This window comes from Benincasa hispida, chromosome 10 (genome assembly GCF_009727055.1).
Source record: "Benincasa hispida cultivar B227 chromosome 10, ASM972705v1, whole genome shotgun sequence".
Taxonomy (NCBI): Eukaryota; Viridiplantae; Streptophyta; class Magnoliopsida; order Cucurbitales; family Cucurbitaceae; genus Benincasa; species Benincasa hispida.
The window spans coordinates 47,407,615-47,435,401 of record NC_052358.1 but is presented as its reverse complement, the minus strand read 5'-3'; the positions used below and the strand labels follow the sequence as shown (position 1 = coordinate 47,435,401).

At 33.7% G+C, this 27,787-nt stretch overlaps 2 protein-coding genes across 4 annotated transcripts; both read left to right on the top strand.

Annotated features, from left to right (window-relative positions):
- The first annotated feature begins 6,539 nt into the window (after positions 1–6,539).
- LOC120089186 (translocon-associated protein subunit alpha) lies at positions 6,540–12,919 on the top strand. Of its 3 annotated transcripts, XR_005485089.1 has the most exons (10): positions 6,540–6,731; positions 7,305–7,472; positions 7,565–7,615; positions 8,151–8,239; positions 10,519–10,596; positions 10,735–10,938; positions 11,824–11,895; positions 11,988–12,176; positions 12,507–12,608; positions 12,703–12,919. XR_005485089.1 is itself a non-coding variant. In XM_039046599.1 (8 exons), the coding sequence occupies exons 1-8, from the start codon at positions 6,665–6,667 to the stop codon at positions 12,036–12,038; spliced, it is 780 nt and encodes a 259-aa protein (XP_038902527.1). In that variant the 5' UTR covers positions 6,540–6,664; the 3' UTR covers positions 12,039–12,609. The 3 variants fall into 3 exon arrangements, 1 of the variants encoding a protein (XP_038902527.1); XR_005485088.1 differs by having other exon boundaries at positions 11,988–12,608; XM_039046599.1 differs by lacking the exon at positions 12,703–12,919 and having other exon boundaries at positions 11,988–12,609.
- A 6,989-nt stretch (positions 12,920–19,908) lies between these two features.
- LOC120088892 (proline-rich protein 4-like) lies at positions 19,909–22,580 on the top strand. The gene is made up of 2 exons (XM_039046332.1): positions 19,909–20,187; positions 20,749–22,580. Exons 1-2 carry the CDS (start codon positions 20,016–20,018, stop codon positions 22,212–22,214), a joined length of 1,638 nt encoding a protein of 545 aa, XP_038902260.1. The 5' UTR covers positions 19,909–20,015; the 3' UTR covers positions 22,215–22,580.
- Positions 22,581–27,787: the final 5,207 nt, after the last annotated feature.

The window sequence follows — 27,787 nt, the reverse complement described above, 5'->3', positions numbered from 1 at the left end:
ATGCATGGATATGAAAGAGGGTGATGCATGACAAAATACTTTTAGAAGCCTTTCAACTCAAACTTAGTTTTGGAACGTACTAGCCCGAGCACAGTCGATACCTCTAGATGGCAACATCTCCCACTTGATTTCTTCAAGTTCAATACTAATGCAGTGAAGATCGAGGACAAGGCAATGCTTGCAACGAAAGGTATACATAACTTTATTAGACCAATGGAATTAGTTGAGACATCAATTGATTTAGCTATATGTGGGACTTTATTATTTTTGGTTGAGATAGCCTTTTTGATTATTCAGAGGCTTCTTCTCTTATAAACTTTATTCATGTTATGTCGGAAAAGCATAATTAAGGTTTTATTTGGGGGTTTATCCACATTTTGAGTGAGATACTGATATAGTTTCCACATATCTTGCCACTCATACAAGATGATGCCTTGTTGGACCATCCACTCTGAGTTCATGAGATCATAGTAGTGAACTATCTTTCTCTAGATATTTAATTTTATTTTCTTGCCATAGAGAAAGAAACATCCGGATGATAGCTATAATTGAATAAATTATTAAAAACAAAAGCTGTTTTTAAATATAGAAAACTGTCGAAAATATTTTCAAATATAATAAAATAATAATGATAAGACATTGATAGATGGTAGTAGTCTATCAAGGTCTATCAATATCAGTAACTAATAGACATTTACATTTTCTTATATTTGAAAATATCTCTAGTAATTTTGCCACTTAAAACCGCTACCCTAAAACAATAAGCAATTTTACTATTTTTATAGCTATTAACACTTATTTATTTATTTTGTTAGTTCAATCACGTGAAAGATAATTCAAATTTCTACCTTTTTTATTGTTGAGGAAAAAAATATATTCACCTCGACAATTTTTATACCTACAAAGTTGTGATATAATTTTGGTTTCGTTTGATAACCATATTTAATTATTGGTTCTTAGTTTTTGAAAACATTTTCAACCCTCTAAAATTTCTTGGATTGTTATTTACTTTCTATCAATGTTTTAAAAAACTAAATTAAGTTTTGAAAACTATAGAAAATAAATTTTAAAAATTTGTTTTCGTTTTTAGAATTTAGCTCTTTTACTTGATAAATATGAACATTATAGGAAAAAAATTAGAAGAGAATAGGCTTAATTTAAAAAAAAGAACTAAATAAAAAATGAAATGGTTACAAATTAGGAAGCACAAATACTTTTACTTGTGCAGGGAATCAGTATTGAATACGTACTTGATATGGATATATCTAGATACATGCCCGATTCGTAATTTGAAGTATCTTTTTTTTAAAAAAAAAAAAAAAAAATTAGATATGCGTATCTGATATGTGAAAGGGATACACTAGATCTTTTTTCTTCAAATTTAAGTTCAACCACTCGAAAAAAACCCAATCCACAACTTATTTTATTTAAAAGTCTACTTAAACCTAGCGATTCAAAACAAAATAAATTAATAAAAACAAAAAAGGTAAAAGAAAAAACTTTAATGGTAATTAAATCTTATTTTTTCTCTCTCTCTCATTATCTAAATCATGATGCAGACCCCCTACCCTTCATCCACAACTTCATTCCCTGTCTTTAGTTGTTCAACCACCATTTCACGCCTTGGAATTTTTTTTCACTTCTTAAATCTACTTTAATCTAATTTAATATATACATATATGTTTTTTTTAATTATTTCTAAAAGTTGCTATATAATTTAATTGATCTGAAGATTTAGTTGGTTAAATATATTGAAATTATTATTATGAAAATAACTAGGCAATTTACTACAGGGTTAAAATTGGCTGAGATGTGGGATTTGACCTGAGAACCTAAGATTGGGGTCCGTCGAATGAATGATCTAAAAAATAAACGAAAAATGTGAAATGACCCATTTTTTAAAAAAATGTCGAATGACCCTTTGCTGATGTCAAATTCGGGTGAAATTACCAAAGTATATTCACATGCACGTGGAAAAGTAGTCTCGCTCGCTCATCTCGCTCTCTCTTCTTTTTTTCACTCACAAATCATTATATCTCTCGCTCTAGCTCATTTTGCTCTCTCTTCTTTTTTTTTTCACTCACAATTTACTGTGTCTCTTGCTCCAGCTCGTCTCGCTTTCTCTTCGTTTCATCACTCACAAAATCACTCATTTATCTCGTCTCTTGCTCACTAAAGTTTGTCGCATCAAAGCTATTCACATGGACTCGTTGTGCCGGAGAAGAGGAAGACGTACAAAGGAGAAGAAGCTGGAGAAGAAGAAGACGAGGTGCAGAAGAAAATTTCTCGCACCAGAGAAAAATAGGAAAAAGAAAAAAGACGGACAATAATGTTGATGGAGTTTACATTTAACAAACGGGAGTAATTAAGGATCTAAACACTCTAACTACATCAATATTTAATTAGCATGCATGTTCAGAGTTTTAGCATATTAGGGTTTCAAGTGAATACCTTTGATGATTCTCCCAAATTGACTGGATTCACCTCGAGTTTCTTCTTCAATCTCTATAGTAGACCACCACAAGTATCTTTTCTACTAATCTCAGACCTTAGATTGAGGTGTGGTCTTCAAATTGAGGGGAATTTGAAGTGGTTTTGAGAGTTGAGATTCAGAGGAAAAACTGATTTTTCTTTTTTTGATTTTCAGATTGCATACTCATACAATCTGATCTATTAACTTCATTATATAGAAGAAGATCATGCACTGAGACTAAACATGAAGTAGCCACTTCATATTCCATTCAACTTAGTGGCTTGAGGTATTATTCAAAGTGGAATAAGTAGGATTATCTCACTTTCATCGATTTCCAATTTTTCCAATTTCAATAAATTAACTTATTTAAAATTGAATATAAATCTAAAAAACAATTAATCCAATTTTATAATTTTGATTTATAAAAATTAAAAATTTAATAATTATTAAATTGGAAAATTAATTAAACTAATGTAATTAATTTATTTTAATATCAAATATTAATGCCAACGAACTTGGCTGACACTCTTGTCATGACCAAGTCTTACTGAGCCCTCATACCCAAAAAGCAACCAACTCGATAAGCCAACATATTCGACACATAGTTGCTCTGAGCGTATGCAAGCATCGACCCGCATAGCATCATCCGACAATTTAGGCAACCCAATGTCCGCCCCTGTCAAATCTAGTCTAGGGGGAGAACTGGAAGAGAGAAGGAAAAAGAGCAAAGGATTTACTTCTCTTTACCTTTCTCGTCCCCTACCTTAGTCCTTTGCTGGCTTGAATTAATTCCATCTCTTTTTTTCTTTGTTTGCTAGAATGACTCAGAGGACGACCCACCGGTAGACCTAGACTCGAACGGATAGAATCGTACTACCGCTGCTGATGGTCGTTCCTTTTCATGCTGGAGCAAGAATTAGCATGAAAGTCGATCTATTATGACCAGCGCGGTTGTTCGTATTTCATTTTCTTCTTCCAAGTGAAGCCCTTCTTAATATAACACCTCATTAACTATTTAAATCATATTTAAATATTGTCAACTCTCTAAAACAAAAACGTTAAATTTAAAAATTAAACATAGATTATATTTAATATAATAATCCAAACCTTAAACCTATAGATCACGAGCTCCAACGATTTAAGATTAATTGGCTAAACTCTTTAAACCGAATTAATCAATATTTAACTACCGAGACATACCCCTATAGCTCAGTAGTTGCACCCTCCTCACGATAGATATATTTCCGTCCACTTGATTTAACCATAATTAGTGAGTCAATCATTCACAGGTCGTTCGTATTTACAGCTAGGTCAAAATTACCATTTTACCCCTGTAATACATTTTCTCCTTAAGTCTCAACTGATCCTCTAATGAATAATTGGTTTATGGTCCTACCAATAAACCGAATCCCTCTCAGCCACGAGAAGGCTGACCCGTTTATTCAAGACCAGGAGTTAGTACTTAAGGGAACAACTTATCTGCTAACCCTAAAATGGGTAGGAGTGAGTTTCATTTTGCAGAACTATGCCCCCAACTATCTATCCAGTCTTGCCCCTAAAATGAAAGATTTATTGAGTGGTGATGTTGAACCACTCTCACCTATACAGATTAAAGGATAATCTCGAATAAATAGGAGTCCACAATTAGCTCAGGATTTAGATCGAGTTACCTTAGGTCATCGAATTGAAATAATCAGTTTTAATAATAAACAATGTTATAAAGAAAAGTGTCTATTTCGTGGTCCAGTCTTATGCAAACATCTTTTGTATAGTATGCCCCCATTCACATGTCTCTACATGAACGATTTGGGATCACATCAATCAATATACAAAGTGGGCTGCATCCATAGTGTCCCCAGGATTAGGTACCTAACTTTATCCATATACTTATAAACATTTTTTATAACGACCCTAGTTTTCTACAACATTCTAGGACGCTAGTTCATGCATGCATAGACTCAATCGTACAATATCTTTTAAATCACCAAATTAAAGAGCCAAAAATTTTATTTAATAATGCTCAAACGAGCAAGGATGGGAAATCATAATTAAATAATAATAAATAAACTAAAGCAAAATAAAATAAAATAATTTACCAGTTGGGGTACCCCTTATTTCTACTAAAACAAATGTTTGAAATTAAATAGTCAAATAATAAAATTGAGATATTTTGCATAATAGTGAAAGACGCCTAACTCCTAACCCATATCTCACAACATAATGCTATATGCGGAAGCAGTGAATCGTCCTAATGGCCAGGTCACGGATCTCTCTTGTCATGCACCAGTCTGCCATTACTCTTACCTGAAAAGGGAGAGAAAAGGGTGAGTATTAAAATATACTCAGTAAGTGGCCCACTACTGGGCCCACTCAGTGACCTATTAATTTATCAATTGGACCAAAAATGCACAAAGACATCATGAACATAGGCATAGACATAGGCATAAGGGGCGAACCCGAAGGCATGTTTTCATAAGTAGTGACACAAATGTCACAGCATAATTACAAGTGGTGATCCCAAAAAGGACACCGTAATAAGCATAGGGTGTGGCCCGAAGGCTCACACATGCGATGTGCATGGCCCAATGGTACACTAACAGTCACTAAAATCTCATATGGACATAAGCTTACAAACATCCAGTACATAATTAAACATAAGCATACAATCAAGGCCATGACTCAACATCAAACTTTAGCACCGTTACCCATACATCAATCAACTGTTTCACAGACTACTCATAACTCATACATCAGTACTTACTTATAACTCATACTCATACATCAGTACTTACTCATAACTCATACATCAGTACTCAAACATCAGGCCTTAACACATTATATCCATGCTTCAACCTTATCACAGTATCCCTTTAATCCCGCACTCAAAGGTAGGGCATTTCCCATTTTTATAGGAACTTCTGGAATGAAGAAAAGAAGAGAGGAGGAAAGTGATTCACTGGTAACACATTATATCCATGCTTCAACCTTATCACAGTATCCCTTTAATCCTTACACCCAATTCATCACAATAAGAATACTTCAAATTCAACACATAAAACTCAACACAAAACCTATAGCAGACTTCATCACAGTTTCACATATGACATAAAAATATTCCTCAGTAGGCCTAACAACATCCTAGGGCAAACAACAATAAACCACTTACCTCAAGATAACTCACTGCCCAAAACAAGACCCTACTCCGCTCGAAGACTTCCTTTACCGACACACGCTCCTGAAACCAATTGCAAAATCCATGGGTGAATGTTAGCTTAGGTCCAAGAACCCCCAAATGACAATGGGCTGCCAACAAAACAAAGAAAACAACTTATCCCTAACAGACCACTCGACCGGACTATCGCGAACCGACCGTTACCAGCGCTGATGACAAATGGCGGACAGAGAACGACGTTGGAAGGGAAAAACTTCGGCGCGGCTGGAACCCACGGTCGACGGCGGCGCAGTTGACGGCAAAGATGATTGCATTGGGAGGCCCACAATCGAGCGGCTGGAGGAGGAAGAAGAAGAAGAAAAGAAAAAGAAATTCTCTCTCTTTTTTTTTTTTTTTTTCTTTTTACACACAACCCAAGACTCCCCTTTTTAAAATCCTAACTCTTTATTCTCAAAATAGCCAACAATTTCCCTTCTTTTTTGTTCTTTCTTTTTCCTTTCTTTTTTTTTTTAAAACTTTGGAGCGTTACATTTTTGGCTATATACTTAAACTTGATCATCTTTTATATCTCTACATAAAGTTTAAGTATTTATATTATAGTCATAAGTTAGTCTATTGGATTTAGTAATGAATACAATTCAATAACATCTTTATTAAAAGAAATCTCAATAATATATTTATTGTGAATAGAATATGTTTAAAGTTTACCATATGCCACTTATAGGATATTCCAAAGTTTAGCGAGTTTTAAGACATTTCCAACTAATGTAATTTCACGTGATCATGACAAGATCTAGGACGTTTCAACAAATGTAACCTCATGTGGTCACAAAGCAAATGAGCATTTGACATTTTTTTCAAAAACTATATCATTTGCTATTTAAGACCTTTAAAAGGGGTCTTTCGAGCCATTAATCCCTGAGATTGGCTCGGCGTGGCGTTGAAATCCACGCGTTGCTCACCGATTTTCTTCCTCACGAAACTCACTCAGGCTACGGCAGTCTTCGGAGCTCTCAATCATGGCGTCGAAGGTCTTCAGGATTTTCTTTCTTACGCTCCTTCTCCTTGCGTCGCCTTTTCTCCAAGGTTTTGCTTGCTTAATTCTATATCCCTAAATTTCTGCTTGGACCTGCATATGTTTAAACTGTTGGCTCTAGATTTAATCGAATTTTGATCTCGCTTGCACGGTTACAGTTTCAATTCTCCATTTCATTGAGATCCGGGTCCATTTATGCATTTCTCTCTGGTTCTATTGCATTTGGTGCTAGAGCTTTTTCGATTTTCTATTGGATCTTGTGCGCGTTTGATTTGCTAATTTTCAGCTATAATCTTCGCGGTGATTTTTTTCTTCAACATTTATATGCTGTGTTCGATAGCCTTTCTGTGGCTCTTCGACTCTCTTATACTTGATTTTAGTTTAAACGAATTGCTTGGGCAGCGTTTTTAGCGTATCCATGTCAACTATATAAATTAAGCTCGATATTTGGGTTCGTTGAACGGACTTTGATTCGCGCGTTTCTAACGTTTTCGTTCTGGTTAATAGCTGGCTTTAGGTTGTTCTTCTGTTAAAGTTGTTATCCATCTTCCGCGATATGATGACTCTGTATACTTCAATTCTTCCTTTGTTTTTATGTATTTTCGTTTCTTTTCCTTCTTAAGTTGTTAGATGTCAATCGGATGCGGACGTGGAATCTGAAGATGCTGCCGTTGATGATGCCACTGACTTGGGGATTGTTGGGGAGGATGAACTAGATTTTGGTGATGGGAGTTTCAGCGCTGCTCCAGGGGTTGATACAGTGTGTGTTTTCCCCAAAAATAGTGCACGTTGTGAGTATTCTATTTAAGTTGAACAGAAATATATTCTTTTAAATATGATGTAAAAAAGTAGTGTAACTAATTTATAACTTCTCCAAATGCAGTAGTGGTGGCCGGAGAAGAGACTGAACTATTAGCAGGAATAAAAAATAATGGTAATTGACCCTTACCTATCAATTACAAGTGTTATATTGTCGTTATTTTTGTATAATCAGCAACCGTCGGCAGTCTTATATTTCATTTGGTGTCTTAAGTGGCTTTAATTTTAGTTTAGACTTAAGTATTGCTATCTTGTCTTCTCACGGGGAATGCACCATTTTCAGTTTGAGTTTCTTGATTCTTCCCGTTTTTCCAATTTGTGCATTGTATAATTATTTTTTTTAATCTCTGTTTTCTTCATGTAGTAATACCTTTTTTCGTTATAGTTTTTTATTTGTAATTGTGAGGGTTACTAGGGCTCAAGTGCACAAAAAACAGTGAGGGCGCCCTTATCGGATACCTCAAGCTGGGGTTTGAAAACTTTATCTTGAAAGGATTGCTTGAAGTTTTCCCATATATTTTCAATGATGGAGTTTCCTGCTGTTATATCTTTTCTATTTTTTATTTTATTCATTACTTTTTTCCCTTTTTCAATTGATGCGAGTTGTCTGTTGTGTTTCTTACTTCATTTCTTTTGGTAAAAAAAAACAGGGGATTCTAGCTTGAATGTCATTGCAATAAAGGCCAGTGTCCATTACACTTTCGATCACCGGTTACTGATTCAAAATCTTACTGCACAGGTATGTGGCTGCATGGTTAATGTATACAAGGTCTTTTTCCCCCATCATTTCATTGCATAACTTATATCCTGTCTGCCATATGCAAGCATAATTTTATGCCAAGAAAATTCCAGAACTTTTACTCACTGGGTTCAAGTATTCATGATGTAGCATGATTGACCTATTATGTAATTTATATATTAGGGGGATGAATTCTTGATTAAGTTAAAGCTGTGAGATATGATTTAAATTCCGCAAGGAGCCCTTTTCTTAGCTCTAGGAGGTTGGTCCTGCTTTAGCTTATTACTATCAGGGTCCGTAATATAAATCACCTTTCTCGAGCTCTGAAGCCTAGGAGGAGATGTTGTTGCTGTTTGACCTATTAAAATTTAGTATACAGTAACAGTAATCAGTCACACATAGATTCCATACAAAAAACAGCTACCAGATAAATCACAAAGAAATGTACATTGTACAGTCTAAAGACTAGGGAAGGGGAAACCCAGCCTCCAAAAGACTACAATAAGGCACTACAATCGAGGCTGATAAAAAAACTATTATAATTACAAAAGTTGTTGTGTAGCTGGCTGTACATCTTTTTTATCAGCGAACATATTTTTGTTCTTAAAAAAAAAAAAAATCAATACGTTGAAAATACTCAATCAAGATTGAAGGAATTCAACCAGATTTACCATCTTGAATGAAATGGTAAAATGGGCAACGAACAAAAAAAGCAATGAAGGTCCTACTGCACGCTCATGATAAACAACTCTACTATTTCGTTAGGAACTTGGAGGCTTTTTTCTGCAACAACTTTTCTTTAATCTTCCTAGGAGCTAACAACTTTATGAACTTTTTGAACTTTTGGGAAAATCTTGGGTTAAAGATCAAGTCTATGGCAGAGTAGAGGCCACATTGGTAAGGCTAACCAGAAAATATTTACATTAAAATGGCCCTAGCTCTCAAGGGGCCGAGGCCTTTAAGTAGAGACGTGTTAGAAACCACCTCAACTTTGTTTAAGTGGCTGGATAAGTAGGGTAGACCTGAGACACCATATAATTTACGTTACTGCATTAGCAAAAGTTTCAAGAAGGCTGTTGACTCTCCAGACCAATTCCTTTGGAAAGAAGTAAGAACAATGTAGGTTGTTTGAAGTTAAATTTGTTTCTTCTAATTCTTTTTGGTCTTCTATTCAGCATACAATCTCTTGGTGCTGCACTAATTACACCAAATTCTTTTGTAATTGTTGTCTTTTAATGATTATTAGCAATTGGAAGACTCTCCTTCATTAGCTCTTTGGAAGGGTCCTCTCAACTCCTTGCCCTTAGGGTTTTTTTTTTTTTTTTTTTTTTNGGGGGGGGGGGTGTATACATACCGTTTCTATAAAAAAAAAGAAATCTTGTGACATTTGGGATCTTTAAGAAATTGTATGTGTTTCCTTTTCTTTTTTCTTTTTCCTTGCTAAGAAATAGACAGTCGTCAGACTTTGAGAAGTATCTGAAAAGGATGTAATAAGACCAAAGTGTTACAAACTATGCATTGTTAAGATACTGGATTCTTAATGATTGGTTCGTTGTTGCTGGATTCTTTTCTGAAATCCTTTCTATGTAGAGAAATAGGAGAAATTTTATAGGAGAGTGGTAGAGAAATCTTGGAATTCAAAGATATAGATCTCTATTTGGCTCTTGTACTTCTTTTAATAGCTTATTTTGTGATTATGAGCTTTCCATGATTTGTGCTAATTGGGAAAGTAGTAATTCAGCCTTATTTAGTGAAAAGCTAATTTCTTACATAAAATTGCTGTGTTTCTGTTTTGAGTCTTTACTTATTCTTGGATGGATATTTTTTCCCCTTTTCGGTAAACACTTGTCTTTTGTTATTTGTACAAGTTGGAGAACCATTTTGGAACTCCTATTGGTTGTTGGGGGCATCCACTCTCTTCTTATTTTTTTTGATACTGAAAGGTTTCTTATAAGAAACGTTGTTGTGTTGTTGTATCACTTCCATATCAATATTTTATATTTTAGTTCATGAAATTCTATTGTAGTTTTGGCTGTCCTCCTTGGTGTCGATAATCATTCCATAAGTGAGATTTTATCTCACTGTATTTTTGAAATTTTCTAGTTCTTTTTTCGCACATAACTTCAGTTCTTTATGCTCAAAAGAGTAGATAAGTAATGTCTTGTTTCTCTTTTTCTAAGAATTTCTCATGTGCCTGTATGTACATATTACTCGCTACTGCATTTTGCATCTAGTTGATTCCCTTCTGTTATTTATTTATGTTTATGTTTTGGTTCCAGGCTTTTAACAATGGATCAGTACCAGCATCGTCACAAGCAACTTTCCCCTACCTTTTTGCTGTCAGCAAATATCTTCAGGTTTTTGTGTTGATGTGAAGTCCTCTATATTGAAATTAAATTTATTGTTATCTAGATTCTCTCTCCTTTACCTTGCTTTTCGACTGTAAGTATAAGAATGCATAAATGGATAAAAAGACATTGTTTCTCTTTATACAGTCCGGAAATTTTGATCTCGTTGGAACCATTATCTATGAAATAGATCAGCATCCATATCAAAGTACCTTCTTCAATGGTACCATTGAAGTTGCTGAAGCTGGTGGTTTTCTCAGCATTGAATCCGTATTTCTAGTTACCCTTGGAATTGCACTTATCGTGCTGCTTGGTTTATGGATTCATGGTCAAATACAGAATCTTTCCAAGGTATGCAAGCCTGCTAAAACTGGATTTTTTGATGACTTGTTTTTTGTTTTCAAGCGGCAAATGCTAAATATCAGTGCTTCGAAGAATCTATGCAGCATTCCTGTGGGTGAATTATGTGTAACCACACAAAAAATAACTAGCAGATGTGTTCAGTAAATCTTATTATGCAATATGTTGATAGACTTTTCCCTTGGTTCAGGGGTCGATTTCTTATCACCCTTTTTTGTATTTTTTTAATCGATGAAGTTTTCTTAGTTTCCTATCAAAAGACCAGGTACATTTTGCGCAGTAGGGATTTTGATGTGTGTTAAGTTCTGTTAATGGGCTATTGTTTTGGTTTGGTTTGGTTTTGTTTTTCTCTCTTAATAAATGAAATGACATTTGCACTAAAAATGATTGCAAATATTTTTTCTGGGAAAGAAATTGCATTTGTTTTGTGGTTAATGTACAAAATAATTTTTGAGAAGGAATAATGACTTTCAAAATATCATTGTATCACACCTACTGGTTTCAGCAAGACTGGTCGTGATTCTTGTACTTATGGCTTTTAATTTGTTTTAGTTCCTTGATTAATTCTAATTTCACTCTCTTTTAATTGTTATAGGTCGTGAGGACTTCTTATCTTCACTCCCTTTGTAATTATTCTCTCACTGGTGAAAATGATCTCTTATAAAGAAAATAGAAACGAGGACTCTTTTGTTTTTCCTTTTTAAAGTAACATCGTATATTTCTTTCTTATTGGTAATTAGATTGGCATCCTGAGTTTCTTACACTCTCATGATCATGAATTGATGGCTATTGAATGTTTTGTTGCGTCAACATTAAACACACACCCACATCCATATTAAGCAGTCTTATAATACCTTTTTTTCCCTTTAATTTTAGAAAACGAAGAGGGCTCCTAAGGTTGAAGTCGGAACCAAGACCTCAGATGCATCATTGGACGAATGGCTTGAGGTAAGTTCATTGGCCTGTAATTAAATATGATCAAAATTTGAAGTCGTTTCGTCTTCCGTACTGACTGAGATTGTCTCTCATTGATAATGCAGGGTACTGCATATTCTCGGTCATCGTCAAACAAATCAAAGAAAAAGAAGTAGATCACATTTTTTCTGCCTTTGCGCTTGACACGTACCAGATACGCAGTCTCTTGTAACTCACACTTGAGCATTTGAATTGTTTAAGAGGCGCATCTTCATCAGTTTTTGGAAAATAGGCCAGTTTAGACTTTTGAAGAAGTTGAGTTATTTCAAATTTGAACTGACGCATACATGAGTAGATGATAGAGATCTTTTAATTTAATCCAAATTTTCTACCATTTACTTTTTATTCCGAAGTTACTTTTTGGTTGATAGCTTTTTCCCATTCCTTCTATAGATTCCACTCATTTGGAAAGTATTTTTAATCTCAGCTAACCTAAGCATAGTTCAATTGTTATAACACTCTCAACCAATGCATACATGAATAGAGAAAACAAAGATCTTTTAATTTAATCCGAAATTTTGACCATGTACTTTTTTTTTTGAAGTTACTTTTTGATGGATAACATTTTTTCGTTTCTTCTATAGATTCCATCCGTATAAATACCATTCATTTTGAATCAAGTGTTTTTACGCTTAGCTAACTTGAGCACAATTCAACCGGTTTAAGAGACACACTTTCAACGAGAGGTCAAAGTTTATTTTCCTCCCAAATTGTTATACTAAAAAAAAAAAGCAAAGAAAAAGTGTTGTTATGCTCATTATAGGCTCTCTGATAATTCAGGAAACAAACACCAGCGAGATGCACGTGAAGCGGTTGGTTTGTAGCATAGCTAGACGTTTAAGTCAAATGCCAAATACGGTTGTGATTCTTGAATTGGACTCCCTTTTGATTATGTTATTGAATATATCTTTAATTGTTGAACTTGAAACGCCTAAAGCGTAGCATGTTTGGTTTGACCTTTGTTGTAGCTGTTATTAGTTTTGCTACTTTATCCCTCTGTTTCCGGTGTTACTTTTAATTTGCTTGAGCTGTCATCAAATCATATGAAACCAATTATGCATTTGCAGGTACGTCGGTTGTGCTGTTACTACCATTATTTTATTTGTTTATTTTTATGGGTGGGAGTGGTTATAGGGTTTTTCAGGTTAATTTTTTCCATGAACACTTATGGTTTCATTTGCTTCACGTTTCTTGGTTGGTTGTTTTTCAAAATTTAGACCACCAATCTGTCAAACATGGCAGTTGATGTGCAATTCATTGAAGTTCCTTTTTGCCCTCATCTTACTCACTACTTTGTTTGTAGTGGAAATTCGGTTCCCTTGCCATCAATGTCTTAAATTCCATGTGTTATGTTATGTTCTTCTGAAGTGATTTTGAAACTTGTGAAATCATTTTGAAACCTGTCTTTAATTATTTAGAAGGAATTTAGAGCATTGGTTCAAGGAGTAAGAGTTGAAGAGGTGGAGTTGCTAATGTCGTTCCTAGGGGTGCAAGGAAAAAGCGGAAAACCGTAAAAATTGCTTAAACCGACAGAACCCGCTCGTCGGTTTAGGTTAAAACCAATCGGTTCAGCGGTTTTGGATTGAAAATATATAAAACCAAAAGTAATTGGTCAGGTTCGGGTTAGACCAAAAGAAGTTTGAAAACCAAACGGATCGTTATATAATGTATATATTTAATTTCTATAGGTTTAACAAAATAGTGGTTCAGTTAGAATGGCGAGCAAACGTGCCTACATCGTTGAAGTCATGAATTCAATTATCGTGAATTCAATTATGGGGTTATGCAAGATTTTATTTTATTTATAAATTTCCCTCTTTCCTGCTCCCTCGTCCCCATCTTTTTTGAGCGTACACACACGATAAATCTAGAACGGAGCCGACCAAACCGTCAGTCTGAGCGGTACAGGCGACATGGTTTCTCATTGGTCCCATTTGATTCCAATTCTCTAAATATCAATAATTGATTGGCCGGTTCGGTACCACTTACACCCCTAGTCGCTCCTTTTTTCTCAATGAAAGTAAATGAAGAAAATATATGTTAAACTTATTGTTGGCTCACGGTTAAACAACTTCACTCGAGCGTCTTCTAAAATTTTTAGTTTACACTTTTAAATGTGATTTTCATATCATTAAAATTGATTTCCAATGATTAAAAGTAAAATTATGTTTTAAACTGATATAGACCATTTCAAAATTACCTTAAAGCATGCTTTCACTACAGTTTAATGATAATTCTTTATAATTGTGACTTTTATCTTTTACCAAGAATGAATTTATCTATGTAACTGCATTCTTTATATTGTTACATTGCTATCATATATTTGTTGATGTCTATTATTGATATTATATGCTTTAATATTTGTAGTGAAAATTTGAATGCTTATTATTAATGTACTTGTTAATGCCTGTTATTGATGTAATTTGTAGTGGAAGTCTGGGTGCCCTTGGCATGAAAGTATCCATTTGGTTTAATATTTTTAGTGGAAATATGAATGTTTTATTAATAATTCTCAGTGATTGTGACCTTTTATTTTCTACCCTCAAGAATATATTTATTTGTGTGATTGAATTTTTTAAATACATTTTTCATATTGCTACTTTGCTAGTGCATATTTGTTAATTGCCAAACTGCCATTTGCTAATTAAGTTGTTCGATGCAAGCTTAGTTTAGTGGTATTGACATGACTTCTCTGCGCTTAAGGTCGGAGGTTTATTTCCTCATCCCATAGTTGTTATACTAAAAAAAATCACATCTTAGATAATTTGAAAATGAACATGCACCTGAACAATTTTTTCTATTATAAAAAACAATTTCATTGATAAATGAAATATCCAAAGAGATATCAAGAAAACCAAAAAAAAAAAAAAAAAAAANAAAAAAAAAAAAAAAAAAAAAAAAAAAAAAACAGATGAACCAAACGGACACTTAACATTTAAAAGAGAATAATATAAACAAACAAAATCCAAGGGAGAGGTGGGCCAAAAAAGAGAGACAAAATAGAAAGATGTAAATTGGATTGACGATACAAGAAACCTTCACGGAAAGGCAAATTCCAAGAAAAACAATAATTCAAAGAACATCAATCAGATGCACCCAAAATCTGATGAAAAAACCAAACCAAACCAAAAGCAACAACAGTCTAAGTCAATCCATATACAATCAATACAAATGACGCATCAGGTTGAAACCGAGTTGGAGAAAATAGCCATTTTGTCGAAGGGAGAGCACATAGCCTTAAGGGATCAAGTCGATAATGACCCTTCTCTAAGCAAAGATGTCGCTTTTGCTCCTAAGAGATCGAGCAGTCCAAATTTCGATCTCTGTATTATGGCTATCCTCGTAAAGAAAATTCAATAAAGTCAATTTGAATGCGATTAGTTTTTAACAAGAACTGTGATTCATTTTACTTAGTATGGTTTCATTTTATTTAAGGACTATGACTCTATGCCCTGGAGGAAACAATAAACCCCTGCCCTTGGTAAAAACTAGTCCAATTATATGGTTTACGTAAAATCTACTTTGGATTGTTAGCTATTAAGAACTTGAATTCATGGATTACAATTACCCTATGATTTAGGGCATGTTTGGAGGTGATTCTTAAATGGTTAAAATCATTTGTTACTTCAAAAACAATCTATAACATATTTTTAGTCATTAAAAATCAGTTTTGATGATATGAAAATTACATTTAAAATTATGGAATAAAATATTAAATTAATTTTAAGTAATTAATAGGATGTTTTAGAGTGATTTTGAATATAACAAAAGTGATTTTAATAATTTCAAAATTAATCTCAAACTGCCCTTGCTCTTTTGTGGCATTGATTAATTTGAAATCTATGGTATGACACATGGACATTTTCATGATGGAAAATTTTCGAGTACTCCAGTAGTACTTAGTTCCTTTATTCACAATATGATTTTACGTTTATAAATACTTTTTGAGTTAAAACGTCATTTTATTTTCTTTATTTAGATTCATTTCATTTTAGTCATTGTACTTTCAAATGTCTAATTTTAACCTATAATCAATAAATTATAAATAAAAAATATTTGGACATAGCCCAGACCGCACCTATCTTCATGTAACCTACCAATTACCTAATTAAAAACTGTCACATGGCAAGATATTTTGACTTTTTCAAAAAAATTAAATTATCATTTTATTGTTATGTGATAAATGAAGAGGCTATAAAGAGATCAGTGTAGTTAAAGCTACATCTAATTATTTTCGTTCTTGTTAGTTTTTTTTTTTAAATAATTAAAAAAAGAGTTTTTGTTCACACTCTATAAATTTTTAAAATATATCCACGTAATGTCCTTTTATAAAAGTTTGAATGACTAAATTTAAGTTGAATGGTTATGGTTTCAAACTCTAGCTTAAGTAAAAATTAAAATAATAATAGTAAACTAAAGATTCAAATCTATTCCTCCATTACATGTGTTTGTGTATAAAAATGCATTAACATCTTCAAAAACCAAAAAAATATAAAAAGATAAAAAAATTCTTAGTGTCAACAGCTGGACTTCCACAAGTGTTGTTAAAGTGTCACGTTGAAATTGAAAACGATTAGAGAAAGTGGATCAAATCTCGCCAACTTTGGAGGCTTTTCATTAATAATAGAATAGCCTTCATTTAAGCTTTGGTAGTTAATAAGGCACAAAATTAGCTAAGACTGCTCAAACTTGGAACATGCTTCAAGGACTTATTGGTAGCTCTCATTCATTATTCACTCATAAAATCATTAGAGACTTACCCTTTTATAATGCCACTAATCACTATGTCTCATCATTTTTTCACCTTTTTCTTTTAGTTGGTGAAAGCATTTATACTCTCTTTTATCTACACCTACATCTTATTATGAATTTTTTGCCTTAAAAGCATCTTTACATCTAGGTCTCTCATGCTACCCAAGTACTTGTTATCTTTTTTTTACCTTAATGATGAGAATTAATGTGTAGAAGCCCATTTGATGATGATTATTCTCGTGTTTTGTTAGTTCAACGAGTATGGATGTTGGAGATTGAACTATTGGCTTTTGGAATGTGATTTTGTCTTACAGCTGTTTATGACAAAAATGAAATTGACACGCAAAGAAAGCATAAACAATGAAGAGCGATGGAGAGATCTACGTAATTCACTGACAATGTGTTAGCTATGTCCACGGGCTGAGGGAGAGAAAGTAGTTTATTCTTTGAGGGAAAAATCATAAAAATACATATATAAAGTTGTCAATGGGATTAAAGGGTTCATATATAATACCCCTCTAAACTCTAGGCCCAAAACCGTATATAGCATATAATTTGTATCCAATTTGGGTTTTGGGGATGTTGCCCCTGATCCCCATATCAAAGAACATATTCAAGGCATTCCAATTACTAACAACTATGCCCACACTTGCGTTCATTTTATATTTTATGAATTAAGGTTGTGTAGTCAATTCAAGCATAACTCGACTGGTTTAAGCATATGCGTGTTTGTCCAGAAGATTAGAGGTTCAAATTTCTCGACCCACATGTTCAAGGATGGATCCACGCAAGGGCGGGCACGTGCCCTTCAAATTATCCGTCTTTTATAATTTAATATAAATTAAAAGCAATAAGGTGGTGAGTTTTACTTCTTGTCATCTTTTAGACAAATCTCGACGACAAAAATAGATTTGTGAAAACTATGATCCGTTTGGTAGTCATTTGATTTTTAATTTTTAGTCTGTGAAAATTAAGTCTATAAATTTCTTACTTTCTCATCTACTTTTTATCATTATTTTAAAAAATCAAGCTAAAATTTGAAAATTTTGGATTTCAAAAATGTTATTGTACTTAAAATTGTATAAAGCAAAGAAGAATGTTAGTAAACAAGCATGATCAAAGGACAGGTCTTATAAATAAACATTTTTCAATCACAACTAAAATTTATTTCATAAAATAAAATCTCTTTTAATGGTTGACTATGCCAACACAAATTAACTACATATCCGTAATTATGTAAAGTAATTTTAGTGTGAAAGGAACATTTGAATTTGTTGTCATAATTATCAAGATACGAATTATCATTTCTATATGTTTAATATTATCTATTTAAGCTTAAAGTCATATAATTTTTCCCCTTTATATTTTTGAAAATGTTTAAAATTATTAATTGAGATGTGAGATTTCCATTGTCTTCCTAATAAAAACCTCAACAACTTCCAACTATATTTGAACCACTGTCACTATTCAAGATGTTTCCATCATTTGATTTCTCTTATTTTTCTCACATTATTATAAATTAATAATAATAAATAAACATACAAATTAGAAAATGAAAGAATCAACATAGTATAATAGAAGATAATGAAAATTATATGTGTGTATATTCCATGGTTGGGTATAAAATGGTAGGGGTGGAAACGGTTCGGTTCGGTGGTCAAAACGAACCGAATCGAATTTTCTAATATGTGAAATCAAATCGAACTGATTTACTGGTTCAAACCGAACCGAATTTTCTAATATGTGAAATCGAACCGAACCGCATATATGCAGTTTGATTCGATTTCAAATTCGGTTTTGACATTTTTAATAGAATCAATGTTATATTTTTTAAAATTAAAATAAGGTTCGGTTCAGTTCAGTTTTAAATTCGGTTTTATTCTTTAAATTAAAAATGGTTCAGTTTTAAATTCGGTTTTACTTTTTTTTTAAATATATAAATAAATAATAAATATATTAGTTAAAAACAGTCNTTCTTTAAATTAAAAATGGTTCAGTTTTAAATTCGGTTTTACTTTTTTTTTAAATATATAAATAAATAATAAATATATTAGTTAAAAACAGTCCGGTTCGGTTTCAAATTGGATTTTTGAAATTGAAACCGAACCGAACCGAATTAATTCAATTTCAAAAATTTTCAAACCGGATCAAACAACATTTTTCGGTTTCACTGAGTTTTCGGTTCGATTTTTAAAAACGGTTGGATTTTTGCGGTTTGAATGACCACCCTATAAAATGATGCTTCAAGAATTACACTACATGCAGATTATTATATATATATATATAAACGGACGTAATCTTATGGATTTTTTTGACACCCAAATGTTGCATGATCAGATAGATTGTCGTGAGAAATTAGTTGAGGTATGAGTAAGCTAGCCCAAATACTCACAGATACCAAATATATATACAACAAAACACTCCGAAAATTAAACACTACTTATTGGTTTTTATGTTTTGTTGTCTACATTTTAGGTGTTTTCAAAATTAAAGTAAAACTATGGGAGAACAAATAGTTTTCAAAAATCTGTTTTTATTTTTGTTTTTAGAATTTGATTAGTAATTAAAGAATTTGTTTAACAAAATGAAACCATCATCTAAAATTTTGAAGGAAACAAGTATAAATTTTAAAATAAAAAAATGAAATGATTATAAAAGAGACGAAAACTATAATCAAACTAAGCTTATGTACAAGATATAAAAAAGGATAAAAAACAGTAAAAACAATCACATTGTGAATTGGAAAGGTAATTTTTGCTGCAAAAAGCATAATTTGTAGTTTTATTTTTCTGTAAAGAATGAATGTCCCTCTCAGGGATTCATAAAAATGTACTTTGTGAATCAATTTTTCATTGAGAGTTTTCATTGGCTTTTCAAACAGTTCCCATTTCCCTTTATCTAAAAAGCAACTTCAAAAACTTATTAATGTGATGTGGTTAGTAGTAGGTTTAGAAAGGTGTGGAAGCAGAGACCATTTTAATTACTCCTCAATAAATGAAAGAAAATGGCAGTTGAGTTCCCCCCCCTTTTTTTTTTTTTAATTATTTTTAATTATTATTTTTTTTTAAAAAAATTCAAATGGCAGTTGAGTTTATTCCTGGCTGGTGTGGCCAAACTTTCTCATGCATTGCAAAATTAGTCCTCTTCTTTTAAGGAACCCCCCACCTCATGTGACATGTCCTTAACAAGGTCTTAAAACTCACCTTTTTACTCACTTATTTGCAGCTATATAATGAGCTTGTTCATCTCTTTCATTTCTTGTACATTGCCTCGAATCTCATAGCTTCTGCTCGGTCTCGAGAGAATCGGTTTTGGGTCGGGTTTAGAATTGTGGTTTCACCATGAGGAATAATCCTCCTCTGTTTGGAAGGGTACCCTTGTGCTTCTTCTTGGCGTCCTTTGTTTTTGCTGCAACCTTGTGCCATGCTGATGTGAAGGCGGTCAAGGTCGTCGGCATTGGCGAATGTGCTGACTGCAAAGAGAGTAACATAAAAACTAGCCAAGCCTTGTCAGGTGCATGCCATTTTTTCTCTTCCTAAGATTATGGTGAAAGCTAGTTCTTTGGAGTTATTTTCACTACAATCAATAGTTTTGAAGGTTTTTTTCTTTCTTTTGTTCAGCTTTACAAGTAATGAAAACATGTTTTATAGTGTATGGATGACTTGATTAGATTACTCAGCTTATTTCATTTTGGTCCATTGAGCTTCTATTTTAATCATTCAACTTTAAATGTTTAGTTTTAGTCTCTAAATTTTGTACAAAAGCATTTTGTAGTCATTATCATTGATTTTTCATTATCAAACAGTCTAAATCTATTTCATAAACCTACTCCATAAAGCTCTGGATACCTATATAATAAGCATCCACATCTCAGATTCTTTTCAAATAACCAAACAAAATACTTGTCTAAATAAAGAAGCAATTTGCTAATGACACTAGATAGAGTTGGTAAGAGAGAGAAACTGTTAAATTTCTTTTTGACCGAAAAGCTTAAACTGACAAATAATGGTAAATTTGATTATATCAACACTTTAACATAAATCGATTGTGCTGATAAAGTTTGTGCACCTGTAGGATTGAAAGTAGCTATAGATTGCAAATCAAGTGATGGGCACTTCAAAACAAGAGGAATTGGGGAGTTGAATGAAGAAGGAAAGTTTACTGTATTGCTGCCTAATGGCATTGTGGAAGATGGAAAGTTGAAGGAAGAGTGTTATGCACAACTTTATAGTGCATCAGCCAACCCTTGCCCTTCCCATGATGATCTTAAGTCCTCCAAAGTGATTTTGTTGTCCAAATCAGATGGGAAACATACCTTTGGATTGTCTGGTAAACTCAAGATTTCACCAGGAACTTGTACATCAGCTTTCCTTTGGCCATTTTTCAAGTACCCTCCTCTTCCAAAGTTTCCTCACTTTCCTATGCCACTCCCTCTTATACCCAAGTTCCATCATCCACACTTGAAGCATTTTGTTCCCCCATTCTCCTTCCCTCCATTGCCACCTAAGGTGTTCTCTCCATTTCCACCAAAAGAGTTTCCTCCTGTGCCTGTCTATGAAAAGCCACTTCCACCGCCTGTTCCAGTTTATGAAAAACCTCTTCCTCCACCAACACCAGTCTATGAAAAGCCACTTCCACCACCTGTTCCTGTTTATGAAAAGCCTCTTCCTCCACCAGCACCGGTCTATGAAAAACCACTTCCACCACCTGTTCCCGTTTATAAAAAGCCTCTTCCTCCACCAGTACCAGTGTATAAGAAGCCACTTCCACCGCCTGTTCCCGTTTATGAAAAGCCTCTTCCTCCACCAACACCGGTCTATGAAAAGCCACTTCCACCACCTGTTCCGGTTTATAAAAAGCCTCTTCCTCCACCAGTACCGGTGTATGAGAAGCCAATTCCACCACCAGTTCCTATTTACAAGAAACCTAATCCTCCATCAGTGCCAATCTATAAGAAGCCACTTCCACCACCGGTTCCTGTTTACAAAAAACCTTGTCCTCCCCCTGTTCCCATTTACGAGAAACCTAATCCTCCACCAACGCCAATATACGAGAAGCCACTTCCACCACCTGTTCCTATTTACAAAAAACCTCTTCCTCCACCCGTTTACAAGAAACCTAATCCTCCACCAGTGCCAATCTACAAGAAGCCACTCCCACCGCCAGTTCCTATTTACAAGAAGCCTCTTCCTCCACCGGTACCAATCTATGAGAAACCTCTTCCTCCCCCTGTTCCAGTTTATAAGAAACCCCTCCCTCCACCTGTTCCCATTTACAAGCCCCCCATCCCAAAAATCCTCCCACCACCTGTTCCAATATATGTCCATCCACTTCCACCTCCCATTCCATTTTTTAAACCAAAACACCCCTTCTTCAAGCATTTGCCTCCCATTCCAAAGATTCCCCATCACCCATTTCTTAAGAAGCCATGGCCAACTGTCCCTCACTTCCCTCCTGTTCCCAAGTTCCCACCAAAGTACTTCTCCCACCACAAGTTTGGAGGGTCCCCTAAGCATCCACCCTCTGCTTCTCATCCTTAAGCAGCTGCCATTGTCTTGCAGTGTTATTGCTTTTCTTAATAAGCAATGAAAAGATGGTAAAGTGCAGTGGAAGTTTAGTAACTTTCAACTGCTGCAAATAAAGCTCTCCAGTTTCTGGCGTACAAATTGAATCAAATCAGAAGGGACAAAAAGAAGCAGGAATGATCTGTTGTTTTTAATTTATTTTTCTATATGAAGTTAGGTCTGTGTGGATTGTTTATGGTTGTCGTTTAACAAATTGAGATCAGGATTCTGTAAATGTCAATGAACAAATTTTCATTAAGAAAAACTTCACCTTGAGGTTCTTGCATGTTATGGTTGTTTATCCCGGAAATGAAAATGAAAAGGCATATGAATGCTTCAATACTTTCTTGTTAAGAATTACCTTCTTTTTCTTCAGTACACTTTTAAGGATTTATTCTTGGTTGCTTTATTTTTATTTTTATTATTTTTTTCAAACTCAAATATTTATGATTATGTAGTTCGGGAAAATTGGCTTTTTGATGGGAAATGGTCGGAAATGACACTATCAAGTTTTCAGCTTTCAAAACTAGCACACTCTTTGAAAACTCGTTAAATTAGTTTTTCTCGATTCAAATTTGGGAGAGATCGATCACCGAGATTTAGTTAATAAATTATCTTTTTCTAACTTATTGATTGTTTTGTGCCTTTTTGGTGAAATCTCGGACAATATTATCATCGGGATTCTACTAATTTTTTTTCAAAATATTATATAATCTTCCCAAATATTATACCAAATCTTATATCTTTTCAAAATTTCTCCAAATTCAATTATTATTACCAAGTCTTATATCAAAATTTTACATAATTTCTCAAATTTTTACCCTAATTTTTGTTTCCACAATCATATGAATTTCCAAATATTCGAATGAATTTACCAATTATGATTTTTCAAATGGATCTCAAGTGCAATGTAATTTTTAAATTTTGTAAAAGATCAAATTTTGCAAATAAAAAACTAAGGTTTGGGAAAATATAAGAGGCTCAGATTTCAGAGAGAGAGTCCAAATATATAGAATCTTTGTGTTAATTTTGCCTGAGATATTCTTTATATCTTCCGAATTTTATTTAGAATTTGATCTTTGGATTTCAATATTTGGAAAATTATGTAAGATTTGATATAATTTTGGAAATATTACATAATATTTAGAAGTATTGATAGAATCATGGTGCTAATATTGTCCGAGATTTCATCGAGAAGACCCAAAACAATCAATAAGTTAGAAAATTTTAATTTTTTTATATAAATTTTGGCGGTTTATCTCGAGTGAGATGGAGGAAGAAAAACTATTGTAACAAGTTTTAAAAAATGGTATCAATTTTGAAACATAAAAAAGAGGCGACTTTTGACAATTTCTCATTTTTTATCCATGCCATAAGTTGCCCGCTACCAAAAAGTTGACGTGGATTGTTTTATTAACTAAAAAACATAATTTAATTGTTAAAAATAACAAATAATTTTTGTGTAATTTGTTTTTCTCTCTCTCATATTTCTCCCACTTCTTAATTTGGGGCATGAAGTTGGTTATTATAATCAGTGTTATTATACTTAGTGAGTTATAATAGTCTGTAGATTATCATAGTTTGTGTTATGGGTGAAACTCTTTTAGTATGAGTTATAATAAAACGTGTTTAAGGTGCAAACTATTTTAATCTAGGTAGGAAAGTAAACACTATAACAAATAGGGATCTGAATAGTAATACTTCAGGTTCCGTTTGATAATCATTTTCTTTTTTGTTTTTGGTTTTTAAAAAATTAAGCCTATTTTCTCACATTTTTTTACAATGGTTTACATCTTTCTTTAATATAAATGTTGAATTCTTAGCTAAATTTCAAAAACAAAAACAAGTTTTTAAAAACTATTTTTTAGTTTCCAATTTTGGCTCCGTTTTTGAAATCATGAGTAAAAGGTAAACAACAAAGGAATAAATCTAGAGGTGCTAAAGGTATTTGTGTTAGGATTAATGTTCTAAATCTTGTGGTTCCCATAGTTTGTAAATTGCAAATACGAATGATTTATTTAATAAATAAAGAGTTTTTTTTTTTATTTAAAATTTAGATTTTATTATCTCAATCCAATAAAGTAAGATCCAATGTCATTTTATGTAACTTAAACAGTATGTGGTAGACATACCTGTGGATCATGTTCAAGTAATTGAAGAAAATCGATCATGAGGATTTCCATGAGCAGCGGAAAGATCATTCCAAATTACATTCATATATGAACATTACAAATTACAGTCATAAACAGAAACAAACGGTTATGCATTCATTACAGAAATTACAGCGTGAAAAAACAAATGAACAAGGAGAAATGGTACAAACATTTGCAGACTCGTCTCCACACTCCTTGATCAAGAATGCTCGAACACAGCAACCTCGAACGTTCGTCCAACACGACCGCTACACCGCAAAAACACCGCGCAGTCGAACTCAGCGATCACCTCGATCACGAACTCTTCAACAACACGAACGGCCTCCACAGAACCTTGACGGTGTCGAGTTGAGTATGTCACCACCAAGAAGGCTACCTTGGTATTCTCGGTGTGAGAATCCAGAGGGTGGGCTCTATGTGGACTTGGTTTGAGGCAGAAGATGGAATTAATAATCATGTAAATGATTGAGCAAGTGGGAGAAGACTGAACCTATCGTAAAGGTCGATGCCCAATCGTCTAGCAAAAGCTAAGCGATCGTTTAGTTCATCGCTTAATTCCGTGTTTTTCGCTTACAAAACACTACACGATCATTTAGCTTGCTCCAAGTTGTCGCTTAGTAAATCCTATTTACTTGACAACTTCTGTTTCGTGAGAGAATTCACAAAATCAATTTTTTCAATATTACTAAAATTAGGAAAATAATTTTTCTTTTATCTCACGGTTACTATGAAACCACCAATAACCTCCCACTCAATTGGTTATTAGAGAAAAAAGATTTAATTATCCAATAATTAATATTATTATAAATATAAATGATAACCAACTTATCATACTATATTTATAACCTATAGTTTTAACATTTCATCTCATGAAACATATAAACTATAGTTCTTTTTCTATTCCATGGCACTTAATGTAAATCTCATTTACATTAATCCTCCAATAGATGTATCTCATACACCATATCGATCATATCATATATAATCGAATTACCTCTTGTCAATTTGAATATTTCAAATCAACACTAAGAATTGATCCTCAACTGAATCCATTTAGCTACCAAGGGAACCTTATGGACCTGTAGCTCGAAGCTCCAACGATACGTGAATAATTGACTAAAATCTTTAGTCACGGGATCCACCATCCGTTAACTACCAGGCACTCCACTAAAGACTGACAGCTGAACTCTTCTTACCACAAATATATTATGTGTCCATCTTAACCAATCAGAAGTGCGACAACCCTTCACAGATCGCTCGTAAGTACAGCTCGACCAATAACCGTTATGCCCCTATAGTTACATCTAACTTCTTAAGTACCACTGATCCCTCTAATGAACATAAGTCATAGTCCTACTATGACTGAGTCCTCTCTTCCAAAGAGAAGCTGTGGCCATTATGTTCAAGCCCCAGAATCAGCCCTTAAGGGAGCAATCTCTCTACTTATCCTTGCTTCAGGAAAGGAGAGAATTCCATCTTATGGATTGAGTTCCCAGCTCCCAGATCAGACAAGTCCCCAAAAACGTAGGTATGTTGAGTTGGCAATCTGACCACTCTCATCCATACTAATCAAAGGACTGCCTTCAAAGGCAGAAGTTCCCAAAACACTCAGGATTGAGGTTGTGTCTCCTATGGTCATTTAGATGAGATGTATATCTCTAGTATCAACGGCGTTATATATAGAGTCTAGTCATCTCGTGGTCCGGTCTTATACAAACTCTTTGTATAGGACACCCTCGCTTGCACGTCTCCACATGAATGATCAGGATCTATCATCTATAGTAGTTTACAACACTTTCAAACCTCTACAAAGCGGGCTGTATCCGTAGTGTCACCAGAATCAGGTATCCCACTTTAATCCTTATACTACAGACCTATAACGCCGTTGAGTCACAAATGCTGTAAGTGCTACAAATGATGTGATCTAAATCGTTCATTTGCAGATATGTGAGTTAGGGTATGTTATATATACAAAGAGTTTATATAAGACTAGACCATGAAATAATTAATATCTCATTATAACACCGTTGACAGAAGAGATTAATATTTCATAAGTTGACCATAAGTAACTTGACCTCATTCCTGAGTGAGTTATGAACACCTGTCTATGAGGGTAGTTCGTTTGATTTATGGATAAGAATGGTCTGTGTCGCTGACTCAATTATTGGGGTTGATGCCCTGAATCTCGCGGTTTCATAGTTTGTAAATTTATTTATACAAACAAATTATTTATTTAATAAAATAAAATATTATTTTATTTGATATTTAGTTGCATTAACCCAAAACCAATAAACTAAGATCAAAGGTTATTTAATGTAGCTTAAACATATATGTGGTGACATACAAGTGGATCATATTTAAGTAATAATCTGAAAGAACTGTAGTAGATGGGTAAGGTTGGATACCTTATCTTGGTCACTGATAACTTGTAGAAATACAAGTTATTTATACTATTTTATTTAGATATTGCGGCAAAAAGAAAGAAAAGGTGCGTCGATAGTATAGAAATTGGCTAAGAAATGCGAAAATTATAAAATATCGTCAATACACCCACTAACACCATTGCGATGGTAGAATAGAATGTTTCAGTTTCTGTTGCAGGAAATCAGTCATCGAATGCATTCATGGCTCAAAAGCAAAATAAACAATGCATCTACGTCGCATTGCGCCCATCAATCGAAAATAAAGAGATGATCAATGCAATGACGGCGCATGCGACAATCGATCAAGAGCTCTAGCGATCAATGCAATTTCAATCGCATGCGATAATAAAAAATAACACCGCATGCGGCGATCGATCGAAGATGTAAAGAGCAACACATTTGATTGCATAACTTTCAGTTATGCATTTCTGACAAGTGTACAACTTTCAGTTATGCATTTCTGACGGGTTGATTGCATAACAGAAGAAATTTCTCATTCCACCATTTTAGGAACTACCATAACCATACAGTGGGGACCACACATTCAAAGAGCCAAGCCTCACCTATAAATAACTTCTACAAATTCACTGAAAGATATACATGAATACATAGAGACGTGCATATACTAATTCTGAGAGAGAGGCTAGTCTGAAGCGACTTACAGAGTAAATCCGGGTGAACCACGAGACAAGGCCGAGAGGTGAGCCTCCGAGCAGAGAATCCTTCCAATTCTCGTAGTTGAAGCTCTGTGCGAAGGTCAATTCTACCAGAAAGTAAGCCTGAGAGGGAAGCTTTCCTCTCCACTACTTCCACATGCCGACAAGCACAATCTCCGTTTGGAATTTGTGTCAAGATGTTAACACTTCTTCTGTATTTGTTTCTAATCTATATTTCATCATCTGTATTCATCTTCTTTACTCTTTCATTCACAACATGTATCAGACGCTTAATTTTAGTATTAAATGTTATGATA

Coding starts and splice junctions, on each gene's coding strand:
- LOC120088892 (XM_039046332.1), top strand. CDS start 20,016: ATGAGGAATAATCCTCCTCTGTTTGGAAGGGTACCCTTGTGCTTCTTC. Junction 20,188..20,748: donor AACTAGCCAAGCCTTGTCAG/GTGCATGCCATT, acceptor GTGCACCTGTAG/GATTGAAAGTAGCTATAGAT.
- LOC120089186 (XM_039046599.1), top strand. CDS start 6,665: ATGGCGTCGAAGGTCTTCAGGATTTTCTTTCTTACGCTCCTTCTCCTT. Junction 10,597..10,734: donor CTGTCAGCAAATATCTTCAG/GTTTTTGTGTTG, acceptor CTCTTTATACAG/TCCGGAAATTTTGATCTCGT. Junction 11,896..11,987: donor CATTGGACGAATGGCTTGAG/GTAAGTTCATTG, acceptor TTGATAATGCAG/GGTACTGCATATTCTCGGTC.